The sequence below is a fragment of the Oikopleura dioica genome, chromosome 2 (genome assembly GCF_907165135.1).
Source record: "Oikopleura dioica chromosome 2, OKI2018_I68_1.0, whole genome shotgun sequence".
Taxonomy (NCBI): Eukaryota; Metazoa; Chordata; class Appendicularia; order Copelata; family Oikopleuridae; genus Oikopleura; species Oikopleura dioica.
In genome coordinates, this window is record NC_137292.1 from 7,206,631 (window position 1) to 7,226,404 (window position 19,774).

Consider the following 19,774-nt stretch of genomic DNA (forward strand, 5'->3'; position numbering starts at 1 on the left):
CTCAAATTTGACACGCTTAGCTGGAGAATCCACTGAACTCGCGGCTCAATGGATCAAAAAAAGAGCCAGGTGCAGTTGCTCTTTTTTGTTGTAGTTTTGTCTGAAGGGATTACTGAGCTCAACAAAAAACAGCTGGAAACTGGGGTCTCCGAAATTTATTGGCCGATTAGAAAGAGCCTTAGAAAGGGATGAAGCCTTGGTTTTTAGGATAAGAATCGAAAAAAAATGTTTTGGAAAAATTTTTGAAGCTATCACTCAAGTTTGTCGAAAAGTTATTTTTTCACTTCATGCACGGGTGGGCTAGCATTTCTGACACGATGTTTGGCGCCGTATAAACTCACCGGTACCTCCGATCGATCATGTGACTTCCTGCAAGTCAAAAGCGGAAACTGCAATCTGTCAATCCGATCTCAATACTGGTCTGGATTAAGTCTAATATCTGCCAAGTCTGATAAGCTCAGAAAGACTAATTAGCCCATTGTGGACCTTCTCTGGCGTGCCTAAGCTCCTGAAAAAAGGGATGAAAAGAGGCGGTCCACGATTGCCGCAAAATTTGATTCCGAGGCGACGGTTTTTTAACCTCGCCGCCCTTTTTTTTTTAAATTACGGTACTTTGGCAATTGGTTTTAGCGAGCATTTTTTAATGCTTGAAAAATTTGAAAATTTAAATTAAATTCTTCATTACTCGAAAAGAGAGGGGCTAATGAGTGAGAATAAACTTGTATTTGGATAGAATTGATCAGAAGAAATCAGATATGAATTTTTAAAACAATTTGTTTACATGTTAGATGTTTGAATAACAGATGATGAATTATACATAGAACCAAATTGAAAACTCGCGATATATTCTGGCAAAGCGCCCGGGTCTTTATTTTCGCGCCACTACTGTAACTTTCATCTGACTGTAGAACAGATTTGAACAGATCTTACAGTTGTTCGACTAGCAAATAATTGAGAAGAATTAGTTCGGAAAAAGATTTGATTGTTACGAGAAGCATCGAAAAAAATTGTTATCCTTGTCTGATCCATTTTTTGGAAAGCCACAAATCGCATTTGTAGACCTCTGGAAAAAGTGGAACTTGGCTCGCCAGATGGGCGAAACCGCGACATTGCTGCTTAGGCAATTTTTAGCTGTGTTTAGACTGGAGATTTGGACAGGTGTACTTCCGCTTGAACATTTTCTTTTTCAGAGGCTTATTCATTTTTTTTCTTCGCGGAGGAAAATTTTGAATGTGTGTTTTTGGCGGTTTGGGAAAGGAAAACCGCCAAAGCCGCTTGAAGGTGCTCATCCCCTCTAACTGGGAGACGTCCTCGGATCGAATTCGAAAACGATTATCGCTTCTATTTCCGCTTAGCCGGGCTATTTTTCTACTCCACGGCTGTCATTAATAATGCGCTTTCAAATTCTCTTCTAGCGCCAACATGAAGATTATGTTATTTGATCTTACTACTAGATCCTGTAGAAAATTAAAAACCATAAAAATCATATTTTTTTGACTTAAGAAATTTATGAAGGTGCAGTTTTTGGATTACCAATAGGATTGCTATATTTGGCCTACCGGCCAATCAAAACCCTAATCACTTCCATAAATTGGTTCAACCTTTTTTTCCTTTTTATAAATTTATTCTTCTTTTTATTCCATGAGCCCTAACATGAAATATCTTTAGATTTGTCAACTTTCATGAGACTATCAGAATCATCGTAAAACTCATTTATCAAAATTGTAACTCGTAACCAAACCCTTCCCTTCCGGATGCTTCCCTACTCTGGTTTCAGAAAATCTGCATATTACCTTACCTTACGTTACCCTTATTCAATTCTCGACTCTAGAATAAAGCCTTAGCTACTCGGAAGTGCTTGAAAACCTCTGGTTTATCCCTACCGCCCGGTATAACTCCGGTTTAACGATGTTTACAACACAACCAGAACATGGTTGTAACATTTCTCACCCTCCGAAAAAGGCTCATCAAATTAACTCCCCAGCGCGTGTTTACTATATACAACTGCCAATCCGAAAAAATTTCCGAAATGCTTGACATAAATTTTATAAATTCCATGTTTTCAATGTTACCTTGCTATTTGCTTTTTTCCTGTCCTCTCTAGTTGCTGGGACGGGGATTAAAATTTAAATCCTGAATTCCAAATTTGAAATATTCTGGATTTATGGTGCAAGTTCCAGATTTTTCCCTGCGGCGGAGTTTTGGGTGGCGGAGCTGCCGTCTGTTAGCATAAAAATTTCATCTTCTGAGCCATTATTCAAATCCAGCCAGGTTACATGTCATGAGTTGTATGTTTCCCTTTCATTTGTGATTAATTATTCACGTTTTTCTTTAAAATGCACAATCTGAGAAGCAAAATGCAGAAGGCTATTCAATGGCTGCTTTTTGTTCGTACTCGATTTGAAACCGCTTTTAACATTAGCAGGTGCAGATTGAATCTACTGTGGTTTCGCGTTACAGGCAGATCTGGGCTCGGAAAGCTGTGTAAAAAACCTGAGTCAGGATTTCGAAAGAGCTTGAAATTGGACCTTTTTAACGTAGTATGATCTCAAAATTCGGCCACCTATAGCCGAATTATTCGTCAATATTTTCAATAATTCTGAATGAAAAATTCGTGTCAACGTCGTTAAATCGTATTTTTGGCAAAGCCGCTTTGCGGCTTCGTTTTCAAAAAAGCCGCGTTAATGAAGCTTTTTCAAACCCTGACTCAGGTTGTCTACACAGGTTGCCGATCTTCATCTGTTGTTAAAATAAAGCTTTCCATAGTTTCTTTCTTTTGAATTGATTCTTTCCGGAACGAGTCCCCCTCTTTGATCTTCTTTTAGTTTCAAGAGCGGCTTATATTTTGGAGCATATGGCGAGGCTTTGTGATTTTTGGGAAAAGACTCTTCTTGCTCATAATTAATGATTAGTTTCTCCATATGTTGATTTCCGTGGCTCAATATTTTTTGAATTCGGCGGGCGGCGGGTCAAGAGCGCTTGAAAGGCTTTGTCTCAGCTGCATGTAGTTCCGAATTAGTCCGAATTATAAATCTGTGAATAATTTACTTTCATTTATTTTGACTCGCTCGAGTGAGTCGGCCACGAAGATCGGATCTGAGCGTCAAGGGCTCTTGGACCTTGTTTGGAAAATCTAAAAAGGAAGCCCCTCTACAAACAAATCACCCGTGGAGAGAGTTTATGTACATCTACAGATAAGAGAGGCCTTCGGGAATCCCACAAGTGCCAGTAGTAAACAGTTGCTTGAATTATTTATCTGCTTGATCTTTTTTCAATGAAAGAAAGAACACTTACCATAGCATCCTATGAAAAGTTTCTTTCCCTGGAAATGGAAAGAAAATGAGACAAATCATTATTTGCTTATCTCCGCCTGGAATTAAAGATGTCCCGCTGAGTCCCCCGCTGAGGCGAAAAACGCCACCTTTTTGTCCCGTGTTTGCGCAAAAACGATTTTGGAGAATGGAAGTCTGCGTGAAAGTTACGAATCAGTATTCTTCAGTTACTGCATTCTTCATTATGTAAGAACCTGTTTTGTCTGTCCTTGTTGATTTCACAAAAAGACAACGGTTTACATAAGACATTCGAGACGAATCTTAAATAATAGCATGTCACACATCACATGTTACATTTCCGAGTGAAAAAAAATCATCAAACTGGTTCTGAAAGTTGCTAATTTGGAGGCGTCCCTAAACGAGATAGGCTACTTTAGGGTCATTTTTAATGAGAGGTGTGTGAGTCCCTGTTTTCATCCTAGCTAAATATAGCCAAGCAATTACGACTAATACAGACACTTCCTCAAAAGGGATTGCGTACGGAGGCGAGCGCTAGAATCCTGACTTGAACCTTGTTTCAAAAATTGAATGACTGTAATTGATCATTTAAAAATGACTCAGTATAATTTTTCTCTTGCAGAAATCAGCAAAACTCTAGCCGAAAACGATAAGACTCCTCAATCGAAATTTCATTGAAAAAAAAATTCTAACCGAAACGCCTATTTATAGCTTTCAAAACAGCACTATAAATCGCTATATCGAATAAACCTAGTAACCGAAATTTTCGCCAACATTTCATCATTGAGTATTATTTTGTTTTTCATCATAAAAAGTACTAGACAGGGGTCAACCCTCTTTCAGCCATATTTTGCGCGTCGACAACAAATCAAATTTGCAATTTTTCGATCGTCAAAGGGCTGATCTATCGTCATAAATGATGTAAAAGTACAACTCGAGCCAAGCATTAGAGGAGCGTAAGGGCCGTATAAGGAAAGACGCGTGTTGGATTTGCACGATCGAGCGCGTGAACCCGTCTCGTGCTGGTCGAGCTAGTACCAGCTACCGGATTTTCTAGCCATGCTATTTAAACCTCCGTCCATCCGCTCATTCCTCATCAAAACTCAAAAACAAGAGCTTTAATAAAAAAACTTCGACTTTTTTCTAAATAGAGAGTCCAGAACTACAACAACGATGATTTCCACAAAAATATCACCACGAACCTTACGACAACTCGGCATCCGATCCGACATCCTCAGATCAGTCTCTGCAATGGCCATGGAAACTCCGACTCGAGAAGAAGCCCTGACTACCAAACCACTTTTCTCTGTAACCCCAGTGAACGAGCGAAACCAAACCGAACTGTCGGTAAAAATCGGCAGGGGTTTCGAACAACGTCACGTGGGACCCGGACCCCGAGAGCAACGCGCTATGCTTGAAACGCTCGGCTTCACCACCATCGAAGAATTGATCACACGAACCGTTCCGGAAAACATCCGACTTCGCGGAAACCTACAGATTGCCGATGCAATGACCGAAGCTGAAATGCGCGAAGAATTCGAACGAATCGCGAAGAAAAACGAGCCCTTCACCTCTTTCATCGGCATGGGCTACCACAACTGCTTCACCCCTGGGCCAATCCTGCGGGATGTCCTTATGAACCCTGGCTGGCACACCCAGTACAGCCCATATCAGGCTGAAATCTCGCAGGGCCGACTTCAATCTCTCTTGAATTTCCAAACCATGGTTTCTGATCTTACCGGACTTGCTGTCTCCAACAGCAGCTTATTGGACGAAGCTACCGCTGCTTGCGAATCGCTCTCGCTCATGATCAACGGAACAAAGGGCAAGAGAACCAAAGTGCTTGTAGACTCGAAGTGTCACCCGCAGACGATCGCTTGTCTCCAGACGCGCGCTACTAACAAAAACATCGACGTAGTGATCATGCCCAAGAATCAAATGGGCGAAGCGATGGACACCAAAACATGCGGCGTGATCGTGCAGTACCCAGACACCGAGGGCAACATGGATGACATTACCGAATTGGTAGACAGCGTTCACAACAACGGAGGATTGGTAAATACAATTGCATAACTAGAACTGTTACGTAATATTTTAACAACTAGGTCAGCATGGCTACGGATCTCCTGGCGCTTTCCATCATCAAATCACCTGGTGAAATCAATGCTGACGTCGCTTTCGGTTCATCCCAGCGACTTGGTATTCCAATGTACCTTGGCGGCCCTGCAGCTGCCTTCTTCGCTACTCGAGAACAGTTTGCTCGACAAGTTCCTGGCCGAATCGTTGGTGTTTCAAAAGATGTCAACGGCAAGCCCGCACTCCGACTTTCCCTCCAAGCACGAGAACAGCACATCCGCCGAGAAAAAGCCACTTCCAATGTCTGCACCGCTCAAGCACTCCTTGCCAACGCGGCGGCAATGTGGGGCGTTTATCATGGACCCGAGGGAATGGTCGAAATCGCCGAATCTATTCATCACGCAGCCTTGGTCGTCGCTCATGGCGCGAAATTAGCAGGCCATAAAGTGTTGACCGAGAACTTCTTTGAGACGATGAAAATTGATGTTGGCGAAGAAAAAGCTATTATCTTGAAGAAAGCGCATCAGGCGAGAATCAATCTCAGAGATTACACTGATGAATCTTGCATTGGCATTGCTCTTGGTAAGATTCGAGCTTGAAGATAATTCGCTAACTGATTTATTTCTAGATGATACAGTCACACGCGACCAGATAGACATGCTTCTTTTGATCCTTGGAAGCCCAAAGATGGTCGGCGATTTGGACGAAGTAGACATTGACGACATCGACAGAAACTCAATCGCTTCAAGCGACTTTGTTCGAAAAACTTCATTCATGGAACATGAAGTCTTCAAAATGGTCAGATCAGAGCTCGAACTTGTTCGCTACATCAAGGAGCTCGAACGAACTGACTTGTCGATGGTGCACTCAATGATTCCCCTCGGCTCTTGCACCATGAAATTGAATGCTTCCTCTGAACTTGAGTATTTGAGCATGCCTGAGTTCACCAACTCGCATCCATTTGCTCCAGAGTGGCAGAATCGCGGATGGAAGCAAATTTTCAACGAGTTGGAAAACGATCTTGCTGAAATTACCGGCTACGATAAAGTGTCACTTCAGCCCAACTCGGGCGCTCAGGGCGAATACGCGGGTCTAGCTGCTATAAATGCTTATCACAAAGCAAATGGTGAAAAACGAGGAATCTGTTTGATCCCAACTTCTGCTCATGGAACTAACCCTGCTTCGGCCACCATGGCTGGGTTGAAAGTCAAGGCGGTCAAAGTCAACTCTGACGGATCCATCAACCTCGATTCGCTCAAAAACGAGCTTCACAAGCACCAGGAAACGTATCTAGCATCATGGTAACCTACCCATCCACATTCGGCGTCTTCGATGAAGATATTTCCGACATTTGCGGGCTCGTCCACGATGTCGGTGGTCAAGTCTACCTGGATGGAGCTAACTTGAATGCTCAAATGGGCCTTTCTCGTCCTGGAAAGTACGGAGCTGATGTTTCTCATTTGAACCTTCACAAGACCTTCGCCATTCCTCATGGTGGCGGTGGACCTGGCGCTGGACCCATTGGTGTCCGGGCTCATCTCGCGCCATTTCTGCCGTCTCATCCAGTCATGCCAGGCACAAACCATGCAACTAGCTTTGGTTCCGTTTCCGCCGCCCCATACGGCAACGCTGGTGTCTTGCCAATCTCCTGGTCGATGATTAAAATGCTCGGGCCAGAAGGACTTCGCCATTCATCTGAAATCGCCATTTTGAACGCCAACTACATGCGAAAACGGCTCGATGGCTACTACCAGATTCTTTATACAGGTTCGCATGGAATGTGCGCGCACGAGTTTATCATCGACATTCGACCTTTCAAGAAGACCTGCGGCATCGGAGCACTCGACGTCGCCAAGCGATTGATGGACTACGGCTTCCACGCTCCTACAATGTCTTGGCCAGTGCCAGACACGCTCATGATCGAACCAACCGAGTCAGAAGCAAAAAGCGAGCTTGATCGCTATTGCGACGCTCTGATCTCCATTCGAGAAGAAATTTCCGCAATTGAAAATGGCTACGTCTCCAAGATCGACAACGTTCTCAAAAACGCCCCACACACGATGGAAAGCGTTCTTTTTGGAGAGTGGGATCATGCGTACTCGCGAAAGAAGGCTACCTTTCCTGCGCCTTGGCAGCACAATGGAAACAAGTTCTGGCCTACTGCTTCCAGATTAGATGATACTTTCGGAGATAAAAACCTGATCTGCTCGTGCCCTCCTATGAGCAGCTACAGATAAATTTAAGAAAAATTTTCTTTTCTGTCTGATTAACAATCTGCTACCTCATCAATCATCCTTGCTGCCAACATTTAATGTACATAGAATTGAATCAACAAATTCAAATTTACGATTTATTCTCTGAATCAATGAAAACTGGAAGGTTTTTTAAAAAGCATCATTTTGAGAAACAGTTTCTTCTTCAATTGTTCCTTGTTTCTCTTCCTGGCTCTGATGAGTTTTGTCATCGCGTAGTTCGGTACAAACATTTGTCCGAGTCTTTTACTGTTAAAAAATGAAAGATCAAACGCAAAAATCGCCGAATAAAAGGCAGAAAAGAGTAAAACTAAGTTCATTTTCATGAAAAAATAAAGGTTTTGCTTGTCAGCCTTTTTTACTTAGTTGATTTTGAGGGACAGAGATTTATACTTTTAATTTGAGGGCGCTGTATCCGACTTCTTCATATGCGTTAAATTGAGCTTGAATCAATTTTTCGCAAAATAGTTGTCAAATTTAACTACTGCATTCAATATTTTCCTATTCTTTGGGAAGGCGTGGCTCTCATTAGATCTCATAAATTCAAAAATCATTCATCGCGTAACCAAAATCTCAAGCCAATGAGCCTCAAATTTTTCATCGTTGACGCTTTCGCTGGAGAGCCGTTTTCAGGAAATCCAGCTGCTGTTGTCTTTTTAGAGAAAAAGCTTGAAGAAGAAGAGTACCTAAAGTACAGCGCAGAGTTTAACCTTTCCGAAACGGCTTTTCTTCTTCCGCTTGAAGGCAAGAGTCTAAATTTGAATGAGAATCCAACGAGATTCTCTCTCCGCTGGTTTACGCCCACTGTTGAAGGTTTTTATTGCATTTGAAAGTAAGCAAATAACCGATGTTCTTTTAGTAAATCTTTGTGGTCATGCGACGCTAGCAGCTTGCGCGGCATTGGAAGCTTTTGGAATTGTTGCAAATGAGTTCGAATTTGAAACACTTTCGGGACTTCTCAAAGGTGTTAAAGATGAAGAAAACTGGTGCCTTCAATTTCCATCGAATCCTCCAGCGGGTTTATTTCCGTTTCTTTGAAATTCTCGACAAGTATCAATTCAGAAATGGAGAAAACCTGGCACTCTGAAGTAACAAATTCAATCTTTGATGACAATGACGTCGTTTCGAAGATTTTCTATTCTAGCGCGACGAAAAAGATGATCATCGTTCTTGATGAAGAGGTATTAAAGATGATCATATAAATTGTATAACTTTTAGCTTCCAATTGATTTCTTGAGAAATCTTCAAGTCGATTCTACGAGGATGTTTGAAAGCTGTCCAAGGTTCATGATCGTCACGAGAAAAAATATATATCTGGTTATTCTAGTGGCGAGGTTGTTCGAGGAGTATCAATAACAAAAGCTGTAAAAGAAGATGAGAACCTGGACTTTGTCTCGAGATACTTTTCACCGTGGGCTCGTGTCTGAACAACTACTGACATAATTCAGTAAGAAGCTCAGTCTGTTGTAACAGAACGAGCCTGACGCAAGAACGGGATCCCAGAGGATCCAGTTAATGGCTCGTCGCATACTAATCTCGCGCCGCTCTGGGCGAAGCTGCTCGGCAAAGTTCAGCTCAGGGCGAAAATGGTGTCTAAAAGAGGAGGAGATCTATCTTTACAAGGTAAATTGAACATTTCCTCAGTTAAAAATCATCCTTTTTAGTGAAAGAAAAAGAAGTTATGATAGGAGGACCGTCCAATCTCTTTGCATCTGGCCATGTGTGTGTTGAAATTTAAAAGCCTATCACATTGAAAATAAGTTAACTTTATTCAACAGGGCAGTATTTGCAAAGGGGCTTTTTGAAGTCTTGATAATTTGCGAGTCGTTTTATTTCGGGATCCAAGCATTCGCAGCATCCTTCGTCAGATGAGTTTTCTTGTCGGTACCAAAAGCCTTTTCCAGCGCCCATGGCTTCGCATTCCACCATGCAGTCTGAAAGTTACAGTAGCGAAATTTGATTTGTTGATGTTTGTTCTTACCAGCTTCAGGCAGACAATGGTGATGAAAAGTCGTTTTTGGAAGATGGGCATTTTCGCGATGGAGGAGCCCCGAACTGAACTAAAGGACCACGTGAAACTGTAATTCTGAATGTCTGTATAAAATACCTCGTTCAGGGCAAACATATCAAAGGAAAAGAGGTCTGCATCATCCAAAAAGTCGTTGGCTAGATCACTAGAACAGCGCGTTATCTATGAATTGATTTTGTTACTCTACTTGTATCTGTTTTTCGTGACAAATTCCGAGGTAAATTTGACCGTGCTGTCCTCCTCAATGTCTTCGATTTCGTCGCACACGGCTAGATTATCGTTAATTGGAGGTAAAGCTCCTCAACCGCTGCTCATAAAAGAGCTGGTTATATTTTACGCTGAGAGCTGTCGCGGTAAAGGTCATGACTCGTTTATAATACTACGTCAATCAGCAGAAAATGATTTAATTGCTTCCATTCTGAGCCTTTTAAATGTCATGTCTCTTTCATGCTCACTTCAGGATACAAGTTATCCTCTCGGCTATCATAAAAATAAACCATGGCCTTTCGATAACTACCTGATGGAAGAGTCTTGCGTCTGCAGCAGTCCTCCATGCGATTGCCGACTTTTTCCAAATGAAAAGAAAGACATTCAAAGCATTTGTCACATTCTTCCCTCACTCCTCTTGAAAGCCGACCAGAATTGTGAAACGGGCATTTGGCGCAGTTCAAAGCAGGTCGTTGAATTTCGTGCGAGTCCCAGAGTAATCCGATGCTTCCAACGGTCTTTTCCAAATGACTTCCGCGAAGGGATTTTAGAGCATCGGCCAGGGGGACTTTTTCGACGTCTGTTTCATACGATTTCGGCCGGATGTCTAAACCATGAAGACTGCAAATCGCGTAGCTCCTAAAAATTTCATAGAAAATCAGAGCCTCGAAACTCGATCCTGAATTTCCTCCCTTTTTTACCTTTCACAGACACTATCAAAGCTAACTTCCTCATCTGCTGCTTCTAAAAACTTCAGAAGAAGAATTCCCAGTCTGACCATTTCGATATTATCTTTCTCTTTTTACTGATAAATGACTCTTTTTACGAAACACGGCAGTTTTGAAAATACGAGATTCGGATGAGTTTTCGACAAAAACGTTGTAAAGCGCGATATTTTCTGGTTGACGGCGCTCCGGCTCCTTTGTCAAACTATTCAAATTTGCTCTAGCGTCGTATTCACTCGGCTACTCTGCTGTTTGTTCACTGAAAATCACAGTTCAAAAATATAAGTTTCTACTGAGAAAAATAGCGTAATGATATAATAACGTCATACTTATTGTTCTAGCTATTCTTTAAAAGTCCTTTGTCTGTGTGAAAATTTATGATCTTTGGAAAGATCACTGCTCCCAGCTTCAAAAGCAACATGAAGTTGTTCGCGAGTTGCCTCGTTTTTTCTTCCTCTGCAGAGATTGCCCTGTCTTCTGATGATTTAGCAAAGTTCAAGTGCAGGTCAAGCGGAAGCTGGCAACTTCCTCAGAGCTGTGGGTCCTCGGTAAATAATATCGGCTGATTTTTTTTATTGTTTTTATCTGATTAAAGTGCACCGATTCGGACAAGGCAAATATAGCATGTCAAGTTAACCTATCAATTGACCCCAGTGATGAAAACTTTTTGGTAAGTATTTGCTTTCTATATCTTTTAAAGAAAGTATCAGCTGTTCACTTCCAACGGCGTCCCTGACCACAATGCATGCGCTGCGGCGCCGCAATCAACCGTCGACCCTCAGAATTACTCGTACAAGATTCCTCGAGAACCGGTCAAAAGGGCTGGCAATCCGGAAGACTTTGGTACTACCAACATGGCGGAAATCGGCTTTGCAATAAATGGAGTCCCATTTTACAACCCCTACGACGCTGCTTGCTGCGATGCGGGATTGTACGAGCTACATGCGCTGGATCTTTGCTATGCTCATCCAAATGGTCAAGGAGGCAGGTATCATTACCATGTTTGGTCTCCCTGTATCGCAGAATGCACTGGTGAGTCTGAACTGGTCGGCATTGCCTTAGACGGGTTCCCAATTTACGGCCCTGGAATCAATCCGGAAACTGGCAAAGTCTGGTCCCAGAGCGACATGGACTTTTGCGGCGGAAAAGAAGTTGATGGAAAGTAAGTTCATTTTCAAAAGAATTTTACGCCAACTATTCTAGATATGCGTACTACGTTACAGTTGACTTTCCTTATGTGTTACAATGTTACCGTGGGGAAACGAGCTCGACCTTCAAAGATGGACAGGAGTTCCGTGCTACAGGAACATGCGCGCCGAACAATGAAGGCTGCAGCCCGGGTGCTGGGGGCGGGCCTGGAGGTCCAGGAGGACCAGGAGACTCTGGTGGGCCAGGGGGTCCAAGAGGTCTACCAGGAACCAGGCCAAATCATCACGCTCACGGTCGAAAACGAAGAGATATTCATGATCAAACTGAGAGTTGGTTTCAAGAGCTGGAGAACCTTACTAATCTTGGATACACTTCGTCCTACTCCAAAGAAATCCTGAGACATGTTGAAAAGAGGCAAGATTCTTCTTCAGTTCTTCTTAAAAAATCTTCTTTAGCCGAACAGTCAGAAGTGTTGAAACTCTATCCTCTGCTATTGATGAAGTCATCTCTGCAGGCGACGGTCGATTCACGAAGGAAATCTACTTGAAGCACCTGAGCTACCAGTGCAATTCATGCAACGGGCCTAGAGATCTTTACGTATGTTCGTATCCATCGACAGATTTTTTAATCTTTTAGTTGAACTGCACGGCGGGGAGACATGATACATGTACTGGAGAACGAAGTCTGTTTACGCTCCAAGATGAGGATACTTCTGTGAATAACGGAGACGGAGGGGATGCAGGAGACAGAGAAAATAATGAAGATGGGGGAAACAATGGAGATACCGCGGAAACTGGAGGAAATGGAGCAGGTTTCAATACTGTTTCAATTTCTGTACTGTCGATGATGTCATTATTTATGCGATGATATACCGTATTTCTCTTAGATATAGAATAAAGGATTTGTTAGAATAAATAGCTCATTTACTCCGCAGCAAAAATAATTGCGCCAAGTTGTGATAAGTGCACTAAACCGAGGATGTTGGACTTCTTGCGCATCTGGCTAAGATTGTGTTCGACAGGCTAATCCTTGACTCAACCTTTCGATTGCGAGATAATTGATGTTTTCACAATATAAAGTTGTATCTGAAGAATTTGTCGAACTCACAATTCGCGAAAAAAGAGGAACAGCGATGTTAGAATCGAAAAAAAAGAAAGATGAGATATTGACAATATCATATTGTTTTGCCGTGGAGGATTAGACCACTTTTAGTATAAAGCATTTGTCCAAAAACCTTCAGATGATGAAAGGTTTTAGTTTTTAGCACAGCTATAGCATTCGGAGAGGAGGAGCAAAAGAAATGAATAATTAACAGTAAATTATTGATGAATATTAAACGAATTGCGAATTGACAGAATCGATCTCGATTTACAGGAATTCAGAAATAAGTACAGAGTTTGAGCGTTAATTATGAAGAGAAACAGTACCTGCCACGTAGATAGGCCAATTCGGCAGCAACCGTTTTGCCCGTTTTGCCGTTCTGCCCCAATGCCGTTTCGCCCCGAATGCCGTTCTGCCCGTTCAGGGCAAAACGGAAAAATGGGCTGAACGGCATTTCGGGCAAAACGGCATTGGGCAAAACGGCATTCAGAAAGTAACCAATTTGAAAAATTTAAGTCTTTATTCTTAAAAATTTAAACCTTTTAACCTGTTCAATCATCAATTTACTTTCAAATTTCAATCAATCAAATCTATTTTTGGAATTTCCGATTTCCAAACGCACTATAAAGTCCAGCCCGAGTCAGAATCGAATCAGTTCCGTCGGCTCCAATCAAAAGGTTTTTTCAGGTTTCGAGTATTATTTTTCAAGTACCTACCCCATTTATGGGTATTCTATTATAAAACCCGAGGAGCGGGCCTTTATACCCTCTAGGTATCTGACCTAAAATTACAGTCTGAAATTGGTACTTGGCATACCGATTGGAACCGAGAGGTACCGGTCGGTAAAAACTCAATATGAAATCAAAGTATTCATCAAACTGACAACCTTTTCTGATAGAAATCACGGTCAAAGGGGGTCGGTGGTCGAGAATTCGACCCAGTTTTTCTAAAGCTTCCAATATTAGTGCTTAGTAGTACCTACCTATTAACTATTCTAAATCTATTTTTGGAATTCCCGATTTTTACAACCGACGTTCTCACTTCTGCAGAGATTAGCAGGCGCAACGCTGAGATCGAACTTTTTTTTGAGGTGACAAAAAACTCGAACTCATTGTTTTCGTTTCGTGTAAATTTTAATTATTCAGTATAATTAGCTAAATTCCATCATAATTAAGTAACTTTGCCCTCATCAGCTAATTGAAAATTATTATCGAAATGAACGCTTCAAAAATGCCGTTTTGGCCGAAATGCCGTTCAGCCCATTTTTCCGTTTTGCCCTGAACGGGCAGAACGGCATTCGGGGCAAAACGGCATTGGGGCAGAACGGCAAAACGGGCAAAACGGTTGCTGCCGGCCAATTCAGCCCATTTTCTGGAAGAGGACACCTTGTCCGATTTGAATATTTTAACTGCGCACTTCTGGCCGAAATAAAGCCTGCTTTCCAAGTTTAATTTTATACTATTTTTCAGACGGACAGAAATTAAAACAAAAGAAAAACGAGACCATGCAACTAAAAATATGCCTCCTACTCGTCGGAATCGTCCAGGTACCAAACTCTTCTGAAATCAAGGAGGACTGATTAACCCGCTTTAGTCACGATTCTACAAGAAGGCTCAGAGCGAAGCAGCGGCGAAAAGAGGCGACGAAAAAGCATCTTACTGTACTGCTGAAATCTGCGACAACTGCCGTAAACATATTATCCTTTCTTTCGGCCAGGGTCCCTCGGAAACGACAGAGTCTTGCAAGCAGATTTGGATTGAACCGGACTGTTGCTTCTCGCTTCTTTGAAAATGAATGGTACAGGTAGGAGCTTCTGTTATCATCAGACTGGGATTGGCAACTTGTGTAGCAAACCTAAGTCAGGGTCTTGAAAGAGCTATCTTAGCGGCTTCGATTTTACAATACCCACAGCGTGGCTCTTTCTTTGCCCTGACTTAGGTTTTCTACACAGGTTGCCGACCCCAGTTCTCGATCATCCTTTTTCTAGCGCTCACATCTTGCTAAAACTGGAAGAGGAGCAAAATCTTCACCTTTTTAACCCTTCGCCGCGCAATTACCAACCTGGAATATGAAAAACTGGAATTGCCCTGCTCTTTTTTACTTCATCGATTCTGCTCTTTCCTATTTCTTGCCAGTTTTGCACAATTTTTTTGAATAAAAATAATGACAAAGAAGGCTTTTTAGAACTCGAGCGTGGTGTTATTTTGAACTCCCAAAGACAGGATACATGTTTGATCCAATAAATAGATGGTGGTGATTTCTCGTTCGTCGGAAAACAGGTTGAACAGGTTTAAGCGACCTGGATGTCGATGGTTCGCTCGCCGTCGATGCTGTCCTGGGTGAGGTCGGGGGCGGCGAAGTTGATCTCGGGGAAGACATCCATGTTTCCACCTGAAATGACAGTCAAATTGATTGAAAATGCCCTTTGGAAAATTATTGGAACATAGATTTGAACCTAAACTTGAAAATTAAAAAAACCGCTTGCGAAGAAGCTTTAATAAAAAGCCTTCTAGCCGCTAGAATCTAGCGGTTTTCTCAGAAACGAAGCCACAAAGCGGTTTTGCCAAGATTTCAATTCGAACAGTTATAAACTAGATGTTACCCTGACTCAGGTTTACTTTACAGGTTGCTGAGCTCAGGCTCCTGGATTTCTTGAGTTCTATTTTTTGAAATTGAATTAATTTTTTTCCTCAATAAAATGTTCGAAATAAAGAGTTAGTCAGTGTTATCTTATGTGAAAATTAAGGGGTTATACCTCCGTAAGTTCGGGAAAGTCGCTCCTGAATGTCAGCTCGTTCCTGGGCGAAAGCAGCGCCGCCGTCGACGATTCCTTCGGTCTCAGATCGAGACTTGTACTCTCGGATCTACGAGATTCTATTGAGTGGATGGTTGCGGCGATGATTTGGTACCTTGTTGAGGAAGATGGCCTGGACGGGGTCGACGGATCGTCGGGTGGTGGAGACGGAAAGGGCTCGGGCGGCGACTCGGAGCATTCTAGAATAGAACACTTGTTTTCATTAGATTTTCTGGGTTTTTTAATTGTTGTGTCTGTCGCTTACAGGTAAATTTTTTCGCATAACTGTTAGAATTATCAAATTGTTTGGTAATTAATGAATAAATTGACTACCCTTCTTCTATAACTTTAATATTTTTATACAAATAACTGAACGAATAATAAACAACCATAATAAAAATTACTTTTCCGAGTTTTAACAGAACTAATTTGAAGAAACCCGTTTTCAATTCAAATAACGCCTAAGTTCTAGAAATTCTTCTGGACAACAGGATCTTCTTCTTTAAAATCTCTTATCACTTTCCCACGGTCGAAAGGGAAAAAGGAAAAGCATTAGGAACTCTAGAAAAACTCGAGAAAGTCGAAAAAGCGGCGATTCTTCGATTCGCGCCGTGCTGCCTACGCGCGCGAAATTGAAGCCCTCATTGGCTCAGCGCCGTTGGGAGAGAAACAATCAGAATGAATGAGAAATTCGCTCCGACGTAGAATTTCTAGATTTTCACAAGAGAATGGAATTTCTACTCGCCTGAGGGCAAGAACGAATCGCCCAAGAGACAGAAAATGACTATTTCTTCAAATCTGTTAATTCTTATCTAATTCTATATTATAATGACTATAAATTTATAAAATGAAATCATTAGAATCTCCCTAAATTCCGTAAAATGCGTGCTCTCTTAAAATTGTTTTTCTTTTTTAAAATTAATCTTATTCATAAATTAGTGTTGCGATATTTCTGTAGTCAACCAATGATGACTCTCATAAACTTAGAAAACTCGTTAATCTCAAATCTCTCTATTTTAGTTCGAAATTAGAATGTCTACCTGGAAAGCCGCCGGTATCACCTACGTCCGATTCTCCGCCATCGCTGCTGGAGCTCTCAAGCGAGGCTTGAACGCCGAGGCCATTGGTAAATTCCTTTATCAACGCTAGAATCAACATTTCGTAGCCAAGCGAGCCGGTGGATCTGGCCAGAACATCATCGCCCGACAGTGGGCTAACGGCAAGCCCAACGGAGACTTCATTATCGGAAACAAGGTCATGGAAGCTCTTTAAACGCTCTTCTCCAGCTCTAGAATCCCCCTGTTCGACTGTTCAAATTATTTATTCGTCTCCAGCCCTCGACTGAACTGTCGAAAACGGCGGCCTTGAATTCGTAGAAAAATACAATACAAAAACACACTCCAAAGAAATAAAAACGAGAAAAGAATCGAAATCGAGATTTCAAAGAAGTCGATTTCAAGAACTTTTGTTCATCATTAGCTGTTTTATTGCATGACTTGAACAGATAAAAAGATTTATACAGGATGTATCTCGGAAATTCGCTCGTACTGTAGCGCTTTCAAAAATAGATGTTAATAATGTGCCTATTGAATGCATAATCGACAACCTGCTTGAGGCAGTGCGCGAGGCTTCTGCATCATTTTAAGAATTTATAATATTTATTCATTTGATAGTCGAAAGTTGAGTTTTTATACCAAATGCACCCGCGGGGCTAAATTGATCGAGGGATTTGCGTTTGAATAAAGAGCAGCTTATATCATTGATTTTGGATTATTGACAGTTGGATTAACCAATTTGATTAAGAATTTTTGATAAAAATGAACATTTATCTTAATTTAAGAAATCTAAGTCTTCAAAACAATTTTTGGAAAGCGAGAGCCTGAACATGACTTTGATGGGTTCTGCTGTCTTGTTGCCTCTGTTTCGCCACATCAAAAATGATCCCATAACTGTGTCTTCTGTTTCCATTAGATTTCTTGATGATTGGTTTTGAAAGAACATTTCTCTGGAAAGTATAAGAGTTTGCTAAGGCTCTCCACATCTTGTTCCGGATTTTGAGGAGGATTAAGATTGAGGCAATGCCTACTGAAATTCTCGTCGAGGGTTTGATTTTCAGCTTTTAATTTGCGCTAGAATTATCAATCAAAAATCAACCCTTTGCCCAATTATGTGCAGCATGTAAAGCCGCTCGTTTACGATTTGATTCATTTTCTCTCTTTCTTTCTATTTTGTTTTATTTTCCCGAAATGCCATGCCAAAGCCCCTAAGCCGCACTTGAAAGCGCTCAAGAATGACTCAAGAAAAGGATTTTTCCGAAGTGACTTGAATTCGCGAATTCAATACGAATATTTTCCCGCTTCCAAAGGCAGCCCTGTTTTTCATGCATTCACAAATATTTGTGGCTTGGCGAAATACCAATTCTATAGTTAAAAAATTCTTGTTAATAATTTTATTTTTATTTGAAAGACAAGAAAATCTACTTGCACAAAGTGGCCATTCTCGTGCAAAGCATATTTTCATGCTTATTTTTGTTAATTTCGTATTTACAGAACAGTTAGAAACAATCTCTTTTCTCAGCCAGACTTGCCCTTCTTCTTGCATTTTCTGCCCTTGCATTTTGGAGGCGGCTGGTTCAGAATTGGCGCGTTTACTTTGACTTTCTTTTCCAACCCGTCGATTCGTTTGAGGAGAGCTCGCTGATTTGCGCAGAATTTCAGGTCGGAAAGGATGAATCCTCGAGCGCCCTAGAAATAGCTCTCTCTCTGTCTTTCGGAAAAAAGATGGAACCTGTAGCATATTGAACCAGATTCGTTTTGGCCCAAGTTTTCCCTTCTTCTTTCCTCGTCTTCCTCGCACCTAAGTCATTCACTTGACAAAATCATGGAAAAATAAGAAACTAACATTGAGACTAGAAGCGATAACTCCATCTTTGCTCTCTCCAGGATTCTTCTCGCCGAATTCGTCGTCGTAGTCGGAAGTGTGGTCTAATTTTCTATGTAAGCATAAATTCATATTAACCGAACCTACCTCCGTAAAGAATGTAATCTTCATAGTTGTCATACTCTGCGTACTCATAATCGTAGTCATAGTCGTAGTCGTAATCGTAGTCGTCATCATTGAGCTCTGTTTCACGACGTTTTCGCTCGACCAAATCGTCCTAAAAGGCATTTTTGGGGGGTCAAAAGCTTGATTTTTAGTACATTGAAGAGTCGGGAAGCTTTTCGCTCAGACTGACTGGCTTTTCTGGCCGCTTTCTTGTCCATTCTCGAGTTTCGTCGACCTTGCTGGGTCATTTTTCGTTGATATCTTTCTGTCTCGTCGAAAGGAAGGCACTGGTTGCTTCTGAAAAGAGGTTGGAAAAAGTGGGGATGAGCTGTTTTTCCACCTTTGGCCAGGAAGCGGAAGGGAATTTTTAGTCTTGCTGTCGATTTTGTTCAGAAGATTGTTGATCTTCTTCTTGTTCGATTTGACATTCTTTTCGGCAAATTGTTTCACTAATTTTGTGATGGCTCCCCATCGTTGCTACATTTGAGTTATTCTAGCTTTTTTCTCTTTTCATCGATAAATTAAAGGAATAGCTTCTTTAGAACTCTAACTGAGGTCCCATTTTCTTCTTTTTCTTTCCTCGCTTGGCCTTTTTCCTTCTTCGACCGCGTTCAAATGAGGCTGAAATTGTTCATAAAACACGAATGATGGTTCTTCCTTGATTTCAGTGGACTTTTTTTATGAATAAACTTACCCAAGCTGCTGCCTTTTCCCTTGGCTGCTCGCCTAACAAGCGATCTCTCTGCATTTTCGACACTCAAAGTTTGCCCTAGAATGCCGCTAAAAATCGTGAAAATCGGCAAGAGTCGCATTCTCTTCCCAACTCAAAATAAATTTATCTAAAACGCAAAACCGCAACAAACTAATACTGAATAAAGGCAAAAAAGATCATGATGACTCGCGCTCGCGTTCAAGGGCGCCATCGAGTGGTACACTTTTTTGGCTGCAGCGCTGAATTAAGGAACTGCTACTATTTTGGGATGGAGAAGGTCGTCGGGAAATAGGATCGGGATTAATTATCCAGCGCTGAAGTCATTTTTTGCAGATGTCGTATTTTTGTGCGACGAAGCTTATGAATGATATAAGAAATCAATCAAATAATGAAA

The 19,774-nt window shown here is 41.6% G+C and overlaps 6 protein-coding genes and 1 long non-coding RNA gene across 7 annotated transcripts; 5 read left to right on the forward strand and 2 right to left on the reverse strand.

Moving 5' to 3' along the window:
- The first annotated feature begins 4,382 nt into the window (after positions 1–4,382).
- On the forward strand, positions 4,383–7,715 carry LOC145699903 (glycine dehydrogenase (decarboxylating), mitochondrial-like). Its single transcript, XM_081777163.1, is given in 4 exon segments — positions 4,383–5,345; positions 5,396–5,948; positions 5,995–6,648; positions 6,651–7,715. Coding segments are annotated over 4 exon segments (3,042 nt in total). The 5' UTR covers positions 4,383–4,463; the 3' UTR covers positions 7,604–7,715.
- A 455-nt stretch (positions 7,716–8,170) lies between these two features.
- Positions 8,171–9,359, forward strand: LOC145699905 (phenazine biosynthesis-like domain-containing protein). Its single transcript, XM_081777166.1, has 6 exons — positions 8,171–8,431; positions 8,478–8,636; positions 8,681–8,799; positions 8,837–8,901; positions 8,946–9,241; positions 9,283–9,359. Exons 1-5 carry the CDS (start codon positions 8,200–8,202, stop codon positions 9,043–9,045), a joined length of 675 nt encoding a protein of 224 aa, XP_081633292.1. The 5' UTR covers positions 8,171–8,199; the 3' UTR covers positions 9,046–9,241; positions 9,283–9,359.
- A 9-nt stretch (positions 9,360–9,368) lies between these two features.
- LOC145699904 (uncharacterized) lies at positions 9,369–10,852 on the reverse strand. The gene is made up of 6 exons (XM_081777165.1): positions 10,556–10,852; positions 10,165–10,493; positions 9,835–9,916; positions 9,726–9,792; positions 9,600–9,678; positions 9,369–9,552 (listed from the first exon to the last, which is right to left on the reverse strand). Exons 1-6 carry the CDS (start codon positions 10,633–10,635, stop codon positions 9,386–9,388), a joined length of 804 nt encoding a protein of 267 aa, XP_081633291.1. The 5' UTR covers positions 10,636–10,852; the 3' UTR covers positions 9,369–9,385.
- A 6-nt stretch (positions 10,853–10,858) lies between these two features.
- LOC145700619 (uncharacterized) lies at positions 10,859–12,140 on the forward strand (the record flags this gene model as incomplete). The annotated part of the gene is made up of 4 exons (XM_081777914.1): positions 10,859–11,127; positions 11,175–11,249; positions 11,290–11,741; positions 11,783–12,140. Coding segments are annotated over exons 1-4 (1,056 nt in total), but the record flags the coding sequence as incomplete, so codon positions are not given.
- A 2,161-nt stretch (positions 12,141–14,301) lies between these two features.
- LOC145700407 (uncharacterized) lies at positions 14,302–14,997 on the forward strand. The gene is made up of 3 exons (XR_014134203.1): positions 14,302–14,375; positions 14,423–14,632; positions 14,817–14,997. It is a non-coding gene; the product is annotated as an uncharacterized LOC145700407 (long non-coding RNA).
- Positions 14,998–16,602: 1,605 nt separating this feature from the next.
- LOC145697195 (protein stunted-like) lies at positions 16,603–17,021 on the forward strand. The gene is made up of 2 exons (XM_081774360.1): positions 16,603–16,749; positions 16,789–17,021. Exons 1-2 carry the CDS (start codon positions 16,656–16,658, stop codon positions 16,893–16,895), a joined length of 201 nt encoding a protein of 66 aa, XP_081630486.1. The 5' UTR covers positions 16,603–16,655; the 3' UTR covers positions 16,896–17,021.
- A 1,042-nt stretch (positions 17,022–18,063) lies between these two features.
- LOC145697393 (uncharacterized) lies at positions 18,064–19,542 on the reverse strand. The gene is made up of 8 exons (XM_081774585.1): positions 19,363–19,542; positions 19,219–19,289; positions 19,009–19,145; positions 18,824–18,965; positions 18,651–18,780; positions 18,525–18,607; positions 18,411–18,479; positions 18,064–18,367 (listed from the first exon to the last, which is right to left on the reverse strand). The coding sequence occupies exons 1-8, from the start codon at positions 19,478–19,480 to the stop codon at positions 18,197–18,199; spliced, it is 921 nt and encodes a 306-aa protein (XP_081630711.1). The 5' UTR covers positions 19,481–19,542; the 3' UTR covers positions 18,064–18,196.
- Between the last annotated feature and the right edge of the window lie 232 nt (positions 19,543–19,774).

What these genes read in the sequence shown, in the direction of transcription:
- LOC145699905 (XM_081777166.1), top strand. Translation starts at nt 8,200, where the DNA reads ATGAGCCTCAAATTTTTCATCGTTGACGCTTTCGCTGGAGAGCCGTTT. An exon ending in GTTTACGCCCACTGTTGAAG is followed by an intron (nt 8,432 to 8,477) that starts GTTTTTATTGCA and finishes ATGTTCTTTTAG; the next exon opens with TAAATCTTTGTGGTCATGCG. An exon ending in TCCATCGAATCCTCCAGCGG is followed by an intron (nt 8,637 to 8,680) that starts GTTTATTTCCGT and finishes GTATCAATTCAG; the next exon opens with AAATGGAGAAAACCTGGCAC.
- LOC145697393 (XM_081774585.1), bottom strand. Translation starts at nt 19,480, where the DNA reads ATGCGACTCTTGCCGATTTTCACGATTTTTAGCGGCATTCTAGGGCAA. An exon ending in TTATCGCTTCTAGTCTCAAT is followed by an intron (nt 18,480 to 18,524) that starts GTTAGTTTCTTA and finishes TGAATGACTTAG; the next exon opens with GTGCGAGGAAGACGAGGAAA. An exon ending in TCTGGTTCAATATGCTACAG is followed by an intron (nt 18,368 to 18,410) that starts GTTCCATCTTTT and finishes AGCTATTTCTAG; the next exon opens with GGCGCTCGAGGATTCATCCT.
- LOC145699904 (XM_081777165.1), bottom strand. Translation starts at nt 10,635, where the DNA reads ATGGTCAGACTGGGAATTCTTCTTCTGAAGTTTTTAGAAGCAGCAGAT. An exon ending in ACGCAAGACTCTTCCATCAG is followed by an intron (nt 9,917 to 10,164) that starts GTAGTTATCGAA and finishes ACGATAATCTAG; the next exon opens with CCGTGTGCGACGAAATCGAA. An exon ending in CCATTGTCTGCCTGAAGCTG is followed by an intron (nt 9,553 to 9,599) that starts GTAAGAACAAAC and finishes TGTAACTTTCAG; the next exon opens with ACTGCATGGTGGAATGCGAA.
- LOC145697195 (XM_081774360.1), top strand. Translation starts at nt 16,656, where the DNA reads ATGTCTACCTGGAAAGCCGCCGGTATCACCTACGTCCGATTCTCCGCC. An exon ending in CTTGAACGCCGAGGCCATTG is followed by an intron (nt 16,750 to 16,788) that starts GTAAATTCCTTT and finishes AACATTTCGTAG; the next exon opens with CCAAGCGAGCCGGTGGATCT.